The sequence below is a fragment of the Labeo rohita genome, chromosome 18 (assembly GCF_022985175.1).
Source record: "Labeo rohita strain BAU-BD-2019 chromosome 18, IGBB_LRoh.1.0, whole genome shotgun sequence".
In the NCBI taxonomy this organism is placed as follows: Eukaryota; Metazoa; Chordata; class Actinopteri; order Cypriniformes; family Cyprinidae; genus Labeo; species Labeo rohita.
This window is the reverse complement of record NC_066886.1, coordinates 5,075,809-5,094,143: the sequence shown is the minus strand read 5'-3', so window position 1 is coordinate 5,094,143 and position 18,335 is coordinate 5,075,809. Positions and strand designations below refer to the sequence as shown.

At 34.2% G+C, this 18,335-nt stretch overlaps 3 protein-coding genes across 5 annotated transcripts; 1 reads left to right on the top strand and 2 right to left on the bottom strand.

Moving 5' to 3' along the window:
* Window positions 1-702: 702 nt before the first annotated feature.
* On the bottom strand, window positions 703-6,841 carry rabl2 (RAB, member of RAS oncogene family-like 2). Its single transcript, XM_051135672.1, has 8 exons — window positions 6,417-6,841; window positions 6,307-6,336; window positions 6,125-6,204; window positions 4,917-4,996; window positions 4,031-4,142; window positions 3,835-3,932; window positions 2,395-2,478; window positions 703-2,317 (listed from the first exon to the last, which is right to left on the bottom strand). The coding sequence occupies exons 1-8, from the start codon at window positions 6,515-6,517 to the stop codon at window positions 2,240-2,242; spliced, it is 663 nt and encodes a 220-aa protein (XP_050991629.1). The 5' UTR covers window positions 6,518-6,841; the 3' UTR covers window positions 703-2,239.
* Window positions 6,842-6,896: 55 nt separating this feature from the next.
* On the top strand, window positions 6,897-13,603 carry trim35-30 (tripartite motif containing 35-30). Of its 3 annotated transcripts, XM_051135668.1 has the most exons (7): window positions 6,897-6,959; window positions 8,334-8,881; window positions 10,116-10,211; window positions 10,301-10,531; window positions 10,867-10,889; window positions 10,979-11,097; window positions 12,595-13,603. In XM_051135668.1, the coding sequence occupies exons 2-7, from the start codon at window positions 8,477-8,479 to the stop codon at window positions 13,134-13,136; spliced, it is 1,416 nt and encodes a 471-aa protein (XP_050991625.1). In that variant the 5' UTR covers window positions 6,897-6,959; window positions 8,334-8,476; the 3' UTR covers window positions 13,137-13,603. The 3 variants fall into 3 exon arrangements, with proteins under 3 accessions (XP_050991625.1, XP_050991624.1, XP_050991626.1); XM_051135667.1 differs by lacking the exon at window positions 6,897-6,959 and having other exon boundaries at window positions 8,208-8,881; XM_051135669.1 differs by lacking the exon at window positions 6,897-6,959 and having other exon boundaries at window positions 8,208-8,881; window positions 10,304-10,531; window positions 12,595-13,137.
* Window positions 13,604-13,916: 313 nt separating this feature from the next.
* odf3b (outer dense fiber of sperm tails 3B) lies at window positions 13,917-16,856 on the bottom strand. Its single transcript, XM_051135670.1, has 7 exons — window positions 16,609-16,856; window positions 16,148-16,264; window positions 15,736-15,939; window positions 15,536-15,637; window positions 15,332-15,453; window positions 15,116-15,256; window positions 13,917-14,279 (listed from the first exon to the last, which is right to left on the bottom strand). Exons 2-7 carry the CDS (start codon window positions 16,257-16,259, stop codon window positions 14,187-14,189), a joined length of 774 nt encoding a protein of 257 aa, XP_050991627.1. The 5' UTR covers window positions 16,260-16,264; window positions 16,609-16,856; the 3' UTR covers window positions 13,917-14,186.
* Between the last annotated feature and the right edge of the window lie 1,479 nt (window positions 16,857-18,335).

The window sequence follows — 18,335 nt, the reverse complement described above, 5'->3', positions numbered from 1 at the left end:
AGGAAGGGTAGTAGTTCATAGTCTCGTATTGGACCGTTTTAGACAAGCTCTCCATAAAACAAACACAACAAGCCCTGCGAAAAAAAATAGGTTAGTTATTATACATTTCATATCTAATGATATTAGGTGCTTTTAATTGCAACTAATGCGTTATATTTTCAATAAAACATTTGCATTGAGCTTGTGAAAGCTGTTTTTATGCACATTTTGGACTGTTTTTGTTGCATTTACACGGTTTGATCAGCAGGCGTCATTAGCACTGTTTCGAGCGCTTCGAAACAGTGAATCATTTTTTGGTTCAATTGATTCGAAGCTTCAAAAAGGTTCGCTTCTCCCGTCACTATCATAAACATTAAATGTAAAAAAAAATTAAATGTATATCATTAAAACAAAACAGAATGACTGACAGGGATGCAGATTTCACTCAGTTTCTTTAGTTTGAGCTCTAATGCTGATTTTAAAAATATTTGATTTTGAAGATTTTATGTTGAATGTATATTCGGTTTCTTGTTTTGTTTTTTACAAGAAGATAGTTTTACACTACAGTAATTTTGTGGTAAGTTCAAGAAGAGTGTTGGATGGGTTGATTTGTCATGCATGAAATCATGCAATTTTCTGTTAGAAGCTAGATGAATTTAATTATTCTCCATTTGTGGAAAGTGCTTATAATTATTTCGGAATAATGCCATATGTAAGATCTCGCTTGTTTATATTTCTTTAATATGAACCACATTCTGCTCACAGAACAAATGAGTACATGTACATAACATTAAAAAACACCAGAAATAAGATTTTTTTTTTGTAATGACATACTACAAGTTGTATCCAGTTCAGATATGCACATTCATGTGTAGTACAAAGCTGGTTCTATTTGAATTCACCAACATGGATGCATGTTCGATATATAAAGCACTTGTGCAAAACATCACAAAACACCCCAAAAGCAATAATCTAAAAAAAAAAAAACCTTCACAGTTTGTGCAATAGAATATATGTTTTACAATAATAATGCTGGTCTCTAAAGGGGAACCTCACAAAGGAATATCTGAGTCATAGTTTAATCCAAATATATGTTCTTGCATAAGAAAACTGCCTAAATGTGTCTATTTTTAGCATGATTACTTTTGACAATTTTTGCATTCACATGATTACGTATGACAAACATTTGTCCAAACACAATTTTTGACATTTTAAATCAGCATAAATTATATTCATTATAGAAGTACTATGATGAACAAATATTTTAAAATTGAAATAATTTACAATCAGTAATAATAAAAAAAAATGGGAGGGATGATGTGTTTTGATTTAGTTGTAACACGACAAGCATGTCTTTGACATTTCATGAGATTCACTCCTAAACCTCCCTCAGTTTCACAGGACAGATCATCAAACAGCTGCATGTGGATGTGGCACATGAATGCTTCACCGTTGACCTGCATCTCTATTTGACCCTCTTTGAGATGTTCACTGAGTGGGTCAAAAATTGAAAGCTGCACATTATCGAGTTTATAATATTAAGACAGAAGTCAACAGTGTTTCACAGCCTAAACTGTAACCTGGCAGTTTGTAATTGTCAGTGATCGTCCAGAGCAGCTACTGCTGTTTCTTTGCTCTGGTTTTCACAAACACACATTCACCTGCTACACAGAGTTTACATCATGGCTGTCTTCTCATGCATTCCTGGAGAGTCTTATCTTGCACTCAGATGTGCTTGCAAGAAATCCCTTTAATATAAAAATCTGTTCAGTTGGCAAATAAGAATTTACATGAATATAACTGGGAACATTAATATTTGAAAACCGTATGTATAATTATTTCAATCTTTCAGTATAATCAACTACCCTTGTACAAATATCAAATAGTTTATTGATACTACTGAGCATCACAATTTGTTACTTGAAATGTGCAATTGCTGTAAAAAACTATATCTTAAAAATGTAATGTTACATTCGGCACAAAGCTTCACATTCCAGACAGAGTCTCTTTAGAGTGCTAAAATTGTTGTTACCAAATCTGCATGCTGCACAACTTGTATCAAAGTTCTAAGTTCAGAGTGCATTGATTCTAGCTGTACATTCACAGAATCATAATTTATTTCAAAAACAGACACACTGAGTGGTGTGAGGTAGAGTTCTGCTGCTCAGGATGGTGGGAGGACAGCCATGATCTGAGGAACTCATCAGTACAAGTGCAGGAGCAGCGGAGAAAGAGAACGAGGATGGAGAATGTGACTTGATCATGCAGAGTCCGGTTTTCCTTCTTGCGTCTCTTCGTCTTTATCAGATGATTCTTCTTTACTCTCCAAATCAAAGTTCTGCAAAATAGCATGAATAAAATCAATCACAAACTGCACCATGAAGCGTAAGCGTCAACCTTCAAACACACACACACCTCTAGCTCCCTCATGACTTCATCCATAAAGTCGTTGGAGTTCTTCTTGTAGGACAGAGCCATCTGAATGGCATCTTTAAACACCTGTGGAACAGTTACAGAACATTAGAACTTCACACAGTTCTTTGAACATTAAAACATATATTTTATTAATTCCTGGAAAAAAAAATGTCTTCCTAGCCTCCAGGCCGATCATCTTGCCGTTTACTTTCATACAATAAAAAAGAACTGGAATATATTTAAACTTGCTCATATGCGATGACAAAACTGACAATGTAAAGGGAGAAAAAAAAAAAAAAAAAAAAAAAAACTGACTTACGTATGGAAATTAAGGGAAATAATCCCAAAAAAATTCAACAGTAATACGCCTTAACTGAGAATGTCAGAGGAGAACATTTGAAAAAAAAAACAGCAAAATGAAAAAAATAAAGAGTTAATCATTCACATGATAAAAACCAAATTGATCACAACAAACACTGGAGACTGTACTAAGACTTTTATGGCTTAATGTAATGTAAATGTTGTCTCTTACCTAAATATGTAGTAGAAAAACAATGAAAGATTCATGTTATTTAAAAAATCCGCATTATTTTATATTGGCTATTATTCCTATGACGTGAAATTGTTGCACTCAGTGAGCTACTGCTGCTACCTGTTAATATTTTTTCTGCAACACAACTCAGAAAATAAAATACTGATACAATGCCACATTGTGTGGCTTTTGCTTGTAATTTTCAGTCGAAGGGCAACAAGAAGCATGATGTAAGTCTTCACTGCTTTCCTAGCGAAAAGGAGAAACAATGGGAAGATGCCTGTGGATGAATAAAAGTTCCTGAAGATCCACATCTTTGTTCTTTTCACTTTAAAAGCTTCACCATTAAAAGCTTCGAAGGCATCAGGGGCCTTCGAAGCTTTTAATAGACCACAGCTACCGAAAGAGTTTACAAACGGCAGAGACAAGAAACGCTAGATACCATCCTGGCAGGATGTAAACATGTCGGCGCTTGTAGTGACACCGCTGCCACTGAAGGAATTTCACTTGATATTCGAGGGCATTTAGACTAGGGAAAATCAATGATACGGCATTTGGTTTAAGACTTAAGACTTCCATTGTGTTGCGGTAAAAAATAGCAACAGGTAGCACCAGTAGTTCACCGAGTGCAACCATTTCACGTCATCAAAATAATGGTGCCCCCATAGTCCAAAATATGTATAAAACTATGTGTTTTTTTTTTTAATAATGTAAATCTTTAATTGGTTTTCTACTACATATTTCAGTAAGAAACTTTTACATCTACGTTATATTAATACCAGGGGTTCCCTTTAATCCACACGGCATCCGACAACAATCTATTTTTAAAATTCAAAAGCTATAGCTGCTTTTTACTGAATGCTGAATCCCTGTCCATCTGTGTAGCATGCTCTGCTTTCCATCCTTACCTTGACTACATTGGTCCCATCAGCAGCAGATACAAAGTAGAAGGGCAGACCTTGTTTCTTAGCGAAGTTGAAACTCTTCTGCGTGACCTTCATGTCAGCTTTTGAAAAGCAGGACACATAAAAGAACAAAAGATAAGAGGCATGCAAAGCACTGGCTAATAATGCTCTTTTCTGTAATCTCACAAGCCATATTTACCATCTATCTTGTTAGCAACCACCAGACAGGGAATCTCTGGCCGGTACTCCCGCAGTTCTTTGTACCAATTTGGGAGGTTCTTATATGTGATTTTCCTCTGGACATCAAACACCTGGCAAAAGTAACTGAATTAAGTCTGAAAGCTTTTTGAGATCTACAGTCTATAAAAAATATTCGTCCCAAACCTTTAAAATAAATGTACTTTCTGTGTTTAAATATAAAATAAAATAACTGCACCAAGATTTAATTTTCCCTTATTCAAATTTCATTTTTTTAATGAATTAATGATTTTTATGAATAGAAAGATCCAAAGATCAGCATTTATCTGAAATAATTTTCTAAATTTTAGTTGGGGAAAGAAATTATAGAAATAAATACTTTTATTTAGCAAGGATGCTTTAAACAGTTCAAAAGTGATGATAAAGACATTTATAATGTTACAAATGATTTCTATTTCAGATAAATGCTGTTCTTCTGAACTTTCTATTAAAGAAACCTATAAAAAAAAAATCTACTTAGTTGTTTTCTACATAATAATAATAATAATAATAAATGTTTTTTCAGCAGCAAAATAGATAATTAGAATGATTTCTGAAGGATCATGTGACTGGAGTAACGATGCTAAAAATTCAGCTTTGAAATCTCAGGAATAAATTACATTTGAAAATATATTCAAATAGAAAACGGTTATTTTAAATAGTAAAAATATTTCAAAATGTAACTGTTTTTGCTGTACTTTGGATCAAATAAATGCAGGCTTGGTGAGCACAACAGACTTAAAAAAACATTAAAAACCTTGCTGTTCACAAACTTTTGACTGGTAGTGTATAAAATGCTAAAAAAATAAAATAAAATGTATGGTTTGTGTGTATGGTTTGTCTCTTACCATTATACAAGCATGAGCTTTATGGTAGTACGATGGGTGCATGCTTCGAAAACGTTCCTGCCCTGCAGTATCCCAGAAATCTGTAATGCAGATCAACAAGTGCAGGTTAGATACACAAACTTTAAATGAGAAATCCACTTCCAGAACAACAATTTACAGATAATGTCCTCACCCCCTTGTCATCCAAGATGTTCATGTCTTTCTTTCTTCAGTCGTAAAGAAATTGTGTTTTTTAAGGAACACAATTCAGGATTTTTTCTCCATATAATGGACTGATATGGTGCCCCAAGTTTGAACTTCCAAAATGCAGTTTAAATGCAGCTTCAAAGATCCCAAATGCAGTTGTAAACGATCCCAGCTGAGGAAGAAGGGTCTTATCTAATGAAACGATCAGTTATTTTCATTTAAAAAAAAACACAATTTAAATACTTTTTAATCTCAAATGCTCATCTTGTCTTGCTCTCCCTGAATTCTGTGTATTCTGGCTCAAGACAGTTAGGGTAAGTTCGAAAAACTCTGATCGTATTTTCTCCCTCAACTTCAAAAATCATTTCAAAATCATCCTACATTGCTGCAGAAGTTCTGACCCAGTCTGTGCAAAGTAAACATGAGAAGAAGATCAAACACCCTTAACAAAAAAGGTAAAACAGCGATATAGGACAATTTTGAAGGTGAGGGAGAACATGAGATGGGAGTTTTTCGACATACCCTAACTGTCATGAACAGGAACAAAACAGAGGTCGGGAAGAGCGAGACAAGATGAGCATTTGACATTAAAAAGTATATAAATTAAAGTATAGATAAGACCCTTCGGCTGTGATCGTTTACAACCGCATTTGTGATTGTTTGAAGCCACATTTAAACTGCATTTGGAAAGTTCAAACTCGGGGCACCATAGAAGTCCACTATATGGACAAAAATGCTGAAATGTTTTCCTCAAAAAACATAATTTCTTTACGACTGAAGAAAGAAAGACATGAACATCTTGGATGACAAGGGTGTGAGTACATCATCTGTACCTTCTTGTTCTGAAAGTGGACTCGTCCTTTAATGTCATTGTAGGCATGACAACTCCGCTAACATGAGAACTAAACTAAAACACCTGGCATTCTTTAATCTTCTTGATTCCTTAAAAACAAACAATGCAGTACATTCAGCTGTTACATTATCACCCACTAAAATGAGCCATTTTTTCATGCCAAACTTACCAACCAGGACAGTTTGTCCATTGATTGTGGTGGTGTATTTGTAGAGAGTCAGAGCGTATGTGGAAAGCTGCTGAGGACGACTGACACGCTTCATTAAGGACCTGACAACTCTCAGAATGAGCCATACACTTGCATGCAAATAGATGAATCATACAGTTCTTACTGACAACGTCAAAGGATACTATCCATCCATTAGGAATCTCTCCATAAGCCTGAAAAGAAACGATCAAAGCCTTTAGAAAACAAACAAACGGCTTGTCTGTCAAAGAGAGCAGCGAGACATTAAACATACTTGGATTTGCCCACAGCGCTGTCTCCGAGGCAGATGATCTTGACCTGCTCATCAGCGTCATATTTGTCCAGGTCCAGATCAGAAATGCCTCCTGCGTCCATTGCGTCCAGCAGGTGTTTAAACACTGAGCCTCTTAACGCAGCGGGATTAGATGATGACCGCCGAAAAGCGCCGCCGCTGCTGCTTTAACATTACTCCATTTAGATTGCATTTAGCTCATCTTTACAAGCAACAAGCCATAAAGCAAACAGTACAGTTTATATTCCCGAAGATACGCCGAACGCGTCCGAATTTCGTTTTGGCTAACTAGCTAATTAGCAGATTAGCGTGTCTGTAACCCAGGTTATCTAACTAACGCCACTAAATCAATATTTTAGGCAGAGTATTGTCTGGGAATTCCATGCGGATATATTTAAAACTCGTCTTACGTTTGTTCGCATTCACAAATAAGAAAAACGTCACTATTTTGTGATGAAAAATCTCGGTTCGGTTCCAGAAAATTCACTGTGAACATCAACGACAACAACGCGTCTCTAAGCAACGGTAGGACCCATAAAGGGCTCCCTCTTGTAAGCGGCGGGCTGTCTTTAAAGGTGCCTGTTTTATTTCAATGTTTTAATTTTAAAGTACTTTATTAATCATTGCTTTAAACGAAATACAACTATTTCGTTTTCCTGAAAGGAAATGCGGGTATTACTGATAATAATACAATAATACTAAAAACACAATATTAAATGCGGTATAAAATAACGCATTAAATGAAGCAATAACTTCTGCTTTTTTTTTTTTTTTTAATGATCATTCATTTATGTAAGGGTGAACTTTGACATACATTTATGCTTTCCGGGAAACATATCCAAGAAAAAAATACCTAGAATGTCCTCTTTGACAAATTGCCTGTCAGCAATATCAAACGCAATAATCTTACTTTTTTGAGTGTGAGAAAGTCGCACGTTACAGAATGTCGTCTTGGTCACATTCCTGACATGAAAATACACAAAACAGAACCGAAAAACCGATATATATAGATCTGCTTGTTAGAAGCATGATAGTAAAGGTGAGCGAGTACATGACTACACTAAAATAAAAAGGCTGAAGAACAAAATGAATCCAGATGCTTCCTACAAAATATATACAAGTATACATTTTCCAGACAGAAACTGACATTTTTACATGTTTTACATGCTTTGTATCTAATTTACCATATATTGTACAGGTAAATATGCATCCTTGGTAAAAGAAGAAAAAAAAAAGACTAACCTAAATTTAAATCTATTTTGAAAAGCTGAAATATAGCCAAATAGAAAAATTAGATACAAAAACAACTTTTACAAAAATTACTAAAACTAAAATAAAAGTAAATCAAAGTAATACAGAAATACTAAAATGAAAATTAATAATAAAATGAATATATGTATATTATAATATTTATATATTATATAAATATTATAGAATGTTTGTATAAATGTTTGTATTAATTTAAAAATGAAAATATAGAAACTTAATTCAAAATATTTATAAATACAATATAATCACAGAGATAGTGTATATAGTAAAGACAGAAACTGATTTAAAAAAGTAATCCTACCAGCATTTGTACGTTTTTACATGTTTGTATCTTACACAATATATGGTAAATTAGATACAAACATGTAAAGACAACATGTAAAAATGCTGGTTTGTATCAAATTTACCATATATTGTGTATATTATATATATATATATTTTTTTTTTTTTTTTAATTGTGAAATGTGAACTTGTGAACTTGTACTTTTTACTTGTACTTTTTATTACTTGGTGAATAAGTTTCTAAAGTTTCTAATTAATTACTGAAATTAACAGGGTGTTATTGTAGAAAATATTGAACGCTATAAACAATAGATGGTTCTGCTGACATGCTGACTTTGCTCTTTTAAGCTCCACCCTGATTTACCGGTGTCTGGGATGTAAACACAGCTGAGCTGAAAGACACTCTTGTGCTCTTTGACAGCTGGACTAGACACACAGAAAGAGTCAGAGAGACACAACTACTTGAAACTTTAAACTGCACAGGTGCCAAAATGGCCTCTAGATCGTCCATCACAGAGGAGGATTTCTACTGCCCCATCTGCTGTGACATCTTCATGGATCCCATTCTCCTTCCCTGCTCTCACAGCATCTGTAACGGCTGTGTGAAAACCTTCTGGAACCGGCGAGGAATTCAAGAGTGTCCCATCTGCAGATCTGTGTCCTCCAACCCTAACCCACCCATAAACATTGTGCTGAGGAACATGTGTGATCTGATGAGAGAACAAACAACTCAGGAGCCTCCCGTAGAGACGGTGGAGTTCTGCAGTCTTCATGGAGAACCTCTTACTTTCTTCTGCGCTGAAGATCAAGAACTAGTTTGTGGGACATGCAGAAATGCTAAACCGCATAAAAACCACCGCATCCGTTTAACAGCAGATGCATCAAAGGACCTCAGGGTAAGAGTTCAGTGTCAGATTGTATTGAAACAGTTTTTAACTATAGTTAGTTGCTTGGTTGAAATAACCAGCCTGTGGGCTCTAGTCAGACTTCACCGATTGCTGGTGTCAGATTTAATGGACTGGAAATGGGTGAGATATGAAAGCGGTCTTGTCAAACAGGTCTCTGCACTAATGGCCCTTATATGACACACATTCTCAGACTTACAGAAGCAAAACTTTCGTGGGAACTTGCTGATAAAGTCAAATATAAGCTGGAGACTGCTGATCCATTTTGGATATGCATGTTTGTAACAAACAAACTGTTTAACATCAGTAAACAAAGCTGGGAAAATCACCACGCTAAAACATCTGAGCATCATAGGCTGAAAAGAGCACAGAAATAACATAAATACATAGTCACTATTAAAACTAATTAAATAAATCAATTATATATATAAATATTTTATATTTAATATTATATACACATTTTGCTGCATATATGCTGCAATACATATATTACATTATATAAAAAAGTACAAAATAAAACAAATTATTTACATTTATATATAAATATTTAATTAATTGTATATATATATATATATATATATACACACACACACACACACTACTTAGTTATTATAGGCTGAAATGAGCAAAAGTAAGCTGAAGCTGAAGTAAAACTAAAATAAATATATATGTGTATATATATATATATATATATACACACACACACACACAGACATTTTTTAAAATAAAGCTTACATAAAAATATTAAAATTACATTTTATGAACAAAATAAAATCAATTATATATATGTAATTTAAATAAAGCTGAAATAAAATATAACATTATATTTAAAAAGTTAAACTTATTATAAACTTATAAGTATTATAGGCTGAAATGAGCACAAGTAAGCTGAAATACTAAAATTAAAAAACAAAATCTGAAATAAAAATTAATTAAATCTATATAGAAATACAAAAAAAACTTTAAAATAAATAAAAATACAAAAATACAAAAGCATAAAGCAAAATTACTAAAACTGAAAATGTAAAATTGAAAATATAAAACTAAATTCAAAATAAACAATATTATTTATATATGATAATAGTACATAAATAATACTAAAATAACACATGCCTGATATTAAAAATATCCATACCCTATATAGTTTAACTAAAAAAAAAAAAAAAAAAATGTATCAATTTGCAATAAACTTTTACTTTTCTCGCTTCACTTTCTAACATGTTAGCAAGAGCTCCAGCTGAAACTAAAGGCCTTTCTGGAGAAACTCAGAGTCTATGAACGAATCAAACAGTCCTGGGATGAAACAGCGGAGTATATTAAGGTAAGTCCTGGGAGGATATTTCAACATTAACACAGTTTAATTGCCGTATGGATATTTTCAGCCTGAATTTGCTGATATGATGTGCTTAGAAGCAGAGTCAACAAACCGAGACTAAAATTAAGGAGGCGTTTGAAAAGCTTCACCAGTTTCTGGAAAATGAAGAGGCAGCCAGGATGACGGCGCTCAGGAAAGAAGAAGAGCAGAAAAGTGAGATCATTAAAAAGAAGATTGAGGAGATTAGATCAGGGATGTTATCGCTCTCACGCATTATTGAGTCCATCGAAGAACAGCTGAGAAGGAATGACTTCACATTTCTTGTGGTAAGGGCCACTTGGTTTGGTTTCTAGACTTCTGAATGTTTTAATGATGATTTTTTTTCATTATATTTAGTAGAAATTACATTGCTGCACTGTCTTGAGCAGCAAATTAACATATTCGAACGATTTCTGAAGGATCACTTAAGACTAAAGTAATGATGCTAACAAGATTTTTTTGCATCACAGCAATAAATTGCATTTTAAAATGTATTAAAATAGAAAACAGTTATTTTAAATTATATTATTTCATAACATTACTGGTCAAATGCACTTTTGGAAGATTTTCGGATCACATAATACAGATAAATCTTTCTGTTTTTTATCTGCATTATTTCTAGAACTACAAGGCTGCAATTGAAAGGTAAGAAGTTTGTTTGTTTTTCATAAACATCTGGTTCTGCACCCAAACCTACGTCACTACTAACTAATCATTACTAAATGTTGTTTTAGAACAAAGTGTACACTTCGGGATCAAACCAGACCTTCAGGAATGCTCCTTAATGTAGCAAAACATGTGGGTAACGTGACCTTTGAAGTATCGAAGAAACTACAAGCCAATGTCCGATACAGTGAGTAATGTCCAGATAAAATCAATCTTTTCATCTGTGCTATTAGTCATTTAAACAGAACATGCAGAATGCGTTTTTGCTTTGAAAAACTGCAGACGTGGAAATAGAATGTGAGATATAAACTTTGAATTCTGAGAAAAGTCAGAAGAAGACATAAACATGCTCCGTCCCCTTAGTTACTGTTGCTACGTCCGACAAGGACAAGCCATAGCGCTCTCACTCATTAACAAATACATCGAGGATACATCGTTTGATTGATAGGCGATCTGACCAATCACAATGGAATAAATTGCGAGAAAACGGTCAGAAATGACTGATAAAAAAAACAAAATTACTTCTTTTAATACTAATGGATGGGGAAAAAATGTGAGATGTAAACTCAGAATTCTGAGGGGAAAAAGCCAGAATTAGAAGATATAAACTTTTATAATATTGCAAGTCTGAGAAGAAAAAGTAAGAACTGCAAAATATAAACTCTAAATTCTGAGATATACAGTAAGGAAAAAAGAAAAAAGTCAGAATTGTGAGATGTAAACAGAATTCTGAGTGGGGGAAAAGTCAGAATAGAGGGTTTGCACTTACGGCACGGTTTGGTCAGGTACCCGGATGTGCGGCCATATTGGAGAGGCTCAGATGTAAACAACAGCATGGATTGCACGGTTAATGTACTACTATATGTTGTTCTGCTAATTTATGCTGTCTAAACCATGAAAAAAATATGTGGAAGCTTCAAAATCATATATAGAAGAACTTAGTAAGCAGGAAAGGGTGCAAAATTTTGACAAACTAAAAGTAATAGGTGTTAAATATATGTACGAGCAGTATTAATTAAGATATTAGCCTAATATTTCACCTACCTGACTGGAAATGATAAGAACAAACACAAATGTTGTCAAGATTCTTGCCCTGGAAATCCTGGTTCTGTCTGGCCAACCACAAACGGCTTCTTTCCTCAGACAGTTTTCTGCACTCTTCTCCTTGATTTGTTATAACTTTTGGCAGTCTATAGTACTCCAAATGTTTTTACCAGTCTGTCCGATTAGTACAGCCCAAAACATGGCAATAATTGATTTTCAGCAGCAATAATCAGCAAAATTTGCAAGTTGCGTTCAGTTCGGCGGCATTGTTTACGTTCAGTGCTGCCAATATGACTGATTACAAAATGTCATGAAAACACTCTATTGTAAGATTTGACTCTTTTAACTTTTTTCTTAGAATTAGGAGTTTATTCTGAGTTTGTATCTTGGAATGTCAAAAAAGAGAAAAACTTAAGTCAGAATTGTCACAAATAAGTCGCAATTAATTTAATTTTTCTTCCATGGTGGAAACTGGCTTTCATAGTTCTAAAAATGCATTTAAAAAGTTTAAATTTGAAAAAATGTGTGTCGAAACTGTGTTGTCCCCCCACTCCACTGCCATTGTTTCGCATTTCTCAAAGCAAAATTGCATTGTGTGTGAATGCCTTAAAAGTGAGTATACATCTCTCTTTCCCTCCAGCCCCAGTAACCTTTGACCCCAACACCGCCCATCCTTATCTGCTCTTGTCGGACGATCTAACCTGTATAACTTACACTGACGAGCACTTCCAACAGCTTCCAGCAAACCCAGAGAGATTTGACGGCTACACAAGCATTCTAGGCTCTGAGGGCTTTAACTCGGGGACTCACTGCTGGGACGTCGAGGTGGGCGACAGCGCAGCCTGGGCCGTGGGAGTGATCACTGAGTCCGCGTACAAACACAGACAGACCCCCTCCAAAACAGGCTTGTGGTATGTGGGCTTTTCCAACGGTAAATATGGGAAAGGCTATTCTCCAGAGATCCTCACCCTTCTACGGGTCAGCCAGAGAATTCAGAGGATCAGGGTGCAGCTGGACTGGGACAAGGGCAAAGTCACATTCACTGATGCGGGTCGTAATATCGGTCTGCATGTGTTTAAACACACGTTCACTGAGAAAGTGTTCCCTTATTTTTATAGCCACTGTATGAAACATCCAATGAGGATCATACCAGTACAAACAGCTGTGGAAGTGCACATTTAGAGCCAATAGTGCTGGTGAAGTTTAGTTAAAGGTTAATTGTGATATCAATAATACAATAATATAAAATCATCCTAAGGAGACAGTACAAATACAGTACTACAATAAAAGTTACTAATATTCAATCCACCTACACTACAATTAAAATAAATAAAAAAATAAAATAACTAGAATTTTTGTGTTTTTGAGTAAAGAATGCTTAAAAATTATTTACTTGACAAACTATATTGTTTGTAAGATTGCATAAAGTTTTTAGAGAAAGTGTATTTTATTACGAAAGAAAGGAAGAAAAGCTCACTGAATGTATAAATGTAAAAATGGGATAATGCAATAATGAACTACTGTATTATCAATGTAAATATTGTTCCTGATTTGCCTGCTTTGATTTGAGCTAAGCTTGAATTTTTAGATGCTGTATGACTGAAGTGACAATAATGAAGTGACAATAAAGTATTTTGATTCAAAGATTTACTTTCTTTCTTGATTTACACAGTAATCATCAGTGCTGTTTGCCACCTCTATGCTATTCCAAAACATTGAGTTGACATGAAAAATTCAGGTTTTCATCACAGAAATAAATTAAAATTTAAAATATATTAAAATAGAAAACAGTTATTTTAAATTGTAATAATATTTCACAATATTACTGTTTTTACTGTATTTTTGATCAGATAAATGCAGCCTTGGTGAACATAAGAGAATTTATATATATTGTATAATAGTTTATTAAACCATTTATTTATTGTTTGTTTGTTTGTTTTTTGCTGCCTATTTTTTAAAACAACTTCTGTGCATGAACTCAACAAGGTGGAGTCAGACTTAGCACTGCTAGTTTGTGTCTGATGTGTTAAAATGCTAGTCTAGGTAGATTTGGTTCTTGGTTTTTGAATGGAGTTTATTTTTTATATAGTGGCAACACACAATTATTGCATGCTTGAGCCTTTTTTAATGCAACACCAGTATTTCAAGTTGTATGTTTTAGCAGACTAATAACACCTGATATGACAGATTGTAGCTTGTTTGATAGAATCTATTAGAACAGAAATGACCTGTTTAATCAGCCCCATCCACAATTATGGGAGCGGTGTACTCGGAGTGACGAATCCCAAAAGAATAGCTGGGAGCTTTGTTTGCTGTGAAAGTAACCTGTGGAGAAAGACAAAAGGAATCATTTTAGTATAATAATTCTTGTTATTTTAATAGCAGTTTTAGTAGAGAGCATCGCAAAGCTAACTAGTACAGTTAAAAAGTTTGGGGTTGGTAAGAGGTTATGTCTCTTTTGCTACCCAAATCTGCATTTATTTGACCAAAAATGCTATAAAAACAGTAACATATTATTACAGTTTTAAAAACTCTTATATCGTAAATGTCTTTACTGTTGCTTTTATTCATATTTTTGCATCCTTGCTGAATAAATACAATAAAACATTTGAGTGATAACACTAATTTTTATATATACACTACATTTTACTCTACTAGTCAAAAGTTTTTGAACAGTAAGGTTTTTAATACTTTTAATGTCTCTTCTGCTCACCAAGCCTGCATTTATTTGATCCGAAGTACAACAAAAACAGTAAAATTTTGAAATGTTTTTACTATTTAAAATAACTGTTTTTATTTGAATATATTTTAAAATGCAATTTATTCCTGTGATTTTAAAGCAGATTTTTTAGCATCATTACTCCAGTCGCATGATCCTTCAGAAATCCTTCTAATATTTAGATTTGCTGCTCAAAAAACATTTATTATTATTATTATGTTGAAAACAGCTGAGTAGTATTTTTTTTTTAGGTTTTCTTGATGAATAGAACATTCAGAAGAACAGTATTTATCTGAAATAACCTAAAAAACATTTATCTGAAATCTTTTGTAACATATAAATTTTTTGCAACACATATAAATGTCTTTATCCATCACTTTTGATCAATTTAAAGCATCCTTGCTAAATAAAAGTATTAATTTCTGAATAGCATGGTACAGACCCTTTCTGGATGGTGGGCTCCAGGTCCTGGTTTCTTTGTCATGTCTCCAGGTGTGAAGTTGCGTCCGGTCATGCTGTACTCTGGGGCCTTGTGTTTGTACACACCTGAATCCACCACTTGGTAGGTCCCCGGGCCTGGAGTCTGAGAAAAATAAACGTTATCATCTTTGCAAAGAACAAACAAAGAGGTAGACATTGTAAAATGACGTGCCCACACCTTCCGTAGATCTTCATGGAAGCTGCCAATTGCGCTACGACCGCTAAAGGAGACGTTTGGAGCGGATGCTTTATTCACAATTCTTGATCCTAATACTGGGGGAAGCATGTATGCAGCTGGACCTTGAGACAAGATGAATCATGAAAGTCACAGGAAATGGACCTGTTTCAGTAGTAGTTGCTGTGTAGATCTGCGAGACTCTACCTGGTGTTTGATCATTACGAAACAGTTTAGTCCTCGCAGATAGAGAGAATGCAGGGGCTGAGTAAAAGATGGTCTTTGTAGAGTTTTCAGGGGAGTAACTGCCTGAAAGAACAACCAAAGCCAAACTTAATTTTACTCTGCTCTGTCATGCTCTACATTTCCACACAGCTACAAAATGTGTGTTTAGGATGTGTAAAAACCTGGGCCAGGGGTCTTGAAGGGCTGAATATCCTTGGGTCGGCCATAGACCGAGAACGCAGGGGTTCCATCCCGACCCACCCTGGTGATGTTGGAGGGAACGAGATATCCGGGACCTGGGGAGGAGTTGGCCAGGAAGTCACGATGACGTGTGCCGAAGCTAAACGCTGGGCCTTTCTGCATCCGCGGGTCATGGTTGTTCATTCCTGTGAAGTGCAGAGAAAACCTTCCAAATCAACTGTTATTTACTGCAGGGCAACAGCTTATCCTTTGTAAATAGGCTATAGCATATAAAACTGTTAAGTGTCATCCAAATCATTCCCACCTTTTACTCCATTAGCTCCTGATTTAGAGATCAGGTAAGGCTAATGTGATATTAAAAACCATTATAAGTCTATAAGTGTGTGTGCATACCAGTTGCCCCTGGCAGAGCATATGTTGGCCCTGGACTGTTATACATTGCAGCGATGGGGCCCCTTGGCCTGTGGGGCTTCCAAGGACCAACCCATACTTCCACAGGTGACATGATGTCTTTTTAGAAAAACATGTTGTTGCAGAATTACTTAAACTGATTGTTAAATAATTCATACAAATTAAAAACGTGTTAAATAAGCGTCAAATGAAATAATAACACATGAATATTAGCATTTTATGATGCAGTAAGTTTTCTAGAAGTGATGACAGGTACTAATACATTATCATGACATTTTTGTTAGTGTAAGAAGCTGCAAAACGCTTAATTTGCAATTAGTCTAATTGTATTTTTATTTACTTTAAATAAAATTATCATACAGCTCCGCTGCAACCGTTGCGTGATGTTTTCTGTAGTAAAAAAGCATAAAAATAAAAAGTAAACGATGGAAACAGCAACTTACCTCACGTTCAAGATACTAAAGTGTGTGAATTTAATGGACTTTTCGATTTTGAGTTGAGTTTTGAAAGAAATGCTCGTTTAAAACCAACTTAAAACGACAAAAACGATAACTTAAAACGACAAAATTGCGATGCTGACTTACAATATCGACATAAAAACGATATATTGACCTAGAAAGGTCAAATAAAGTTATAAATGTAGCTCGCGAAAAGCTTTATTCAAGCTCTCCGCTGCTGCGACTGTTTTTGATTGTTTATAATTGTTTCTTTTGAATCTCTATGACGCCGTCGCCATGGTGATTCTTTGATGTCATTTTTGAGTGACATTCCAGTGGCTCTACAGGCGAATCCAGCGTAATACGTACAGACAATATTATTAATTATTAAACAAACGTAAGCATAATCTCAGTCAACAAGTGTTCTCCTTAAAACACATAAACACATTACAGTTTTTTTTCAGCTGCTAACATCCTTTTGTCCAATCTCTAGTCACATTTTCAAAACTCTAAACACAATTAGCACAACATCCGTCTGTTATGACCATACTATTAACACAATTTGTGTTGTTTTCACACAATATGCAATCAATTATCATGTTTCTAAAATGCTTACATTTTCTTTTCATACAAGCTTACCCAAAACCAAAATCATGGATCTTTTTTGTCTTATTTACAAATGCTGAAACACAGCATGTCAGAAATGAAGACCTACTGTTCCAAACCTTAAATATAGTATTAAGCTTACTTCTGCAACAACAACAGCTCAAAAGTATTGAAAAAAATTCCCTCTTTATATTATACTGTAACAACTGATTAGCACCATTAAGTAACAGGATCACTGAAATATTTAGAAAAGCTGATTCCATTCTCAGTTTGAGGAATAGTCAGATGTTGAAGCTCTTTCCATTACAACAACAACATCAATAAAAAAGACCTCTTTGATTTGGTTTTGTGGATGCAGAACAACACAAAAAATCTAAGAGAGAGAAACAAAAAAATGCCTGGCAGAGGGAGAGGAGAAGTTCAGAAAAACAGAAGTAGAAAGGAGTAAGAATGTGTTGGACTATGCATTTTTATGTTTGTTTGTTTGTTTGTTTTTTCCACCTTTACACATGTGAAACCTATGAAAGCTTATTTCTGCCATACACATTTTTTTTTTTTTTTTTTTTTTTTTTTTTTTTTTTTGCAATTGTGAATATACAGTATCTCTAATTCTGATAAAGTCTAAATTGCAAGATGTAAACTCACAATTCCAGTAGAAGTCTAAATTGTGAGATCAGAAGATTACTGTTTTTATTTTATTTTTCTTATACTGTGACGGAAACAAGTTTGCATAGTAACCAAAGGCCATGTATGTTGGATTTTCTCTTGTACATTCTATAAAGTGACTCATTGACTCATTCAATAGTATGCTGCCAAGAACAAACACATTCAACACTTACAAATGTTGAACGGGTTACAGCTGAAGGTAAACTGAAAGCTAAATTACAGAAAAAAATATTAATTTTTATATTGTCTATTATATGCAGGTAGAACTGAAACATGACAAGCAATGCAGTTTTTGTAAAGCCATCAACTGTTAAGAGTTTAGTTAAAATGTTTCTATACCATTACATTAGATTACAAAATTTCTAAAGTAAATAAACACTTAATTAGTAAATAAATAAAAATGTATTAAAATGATTTTTCACAGTATTAGTTTAGAAAGGAGAGAGAGCACTTCATACTTG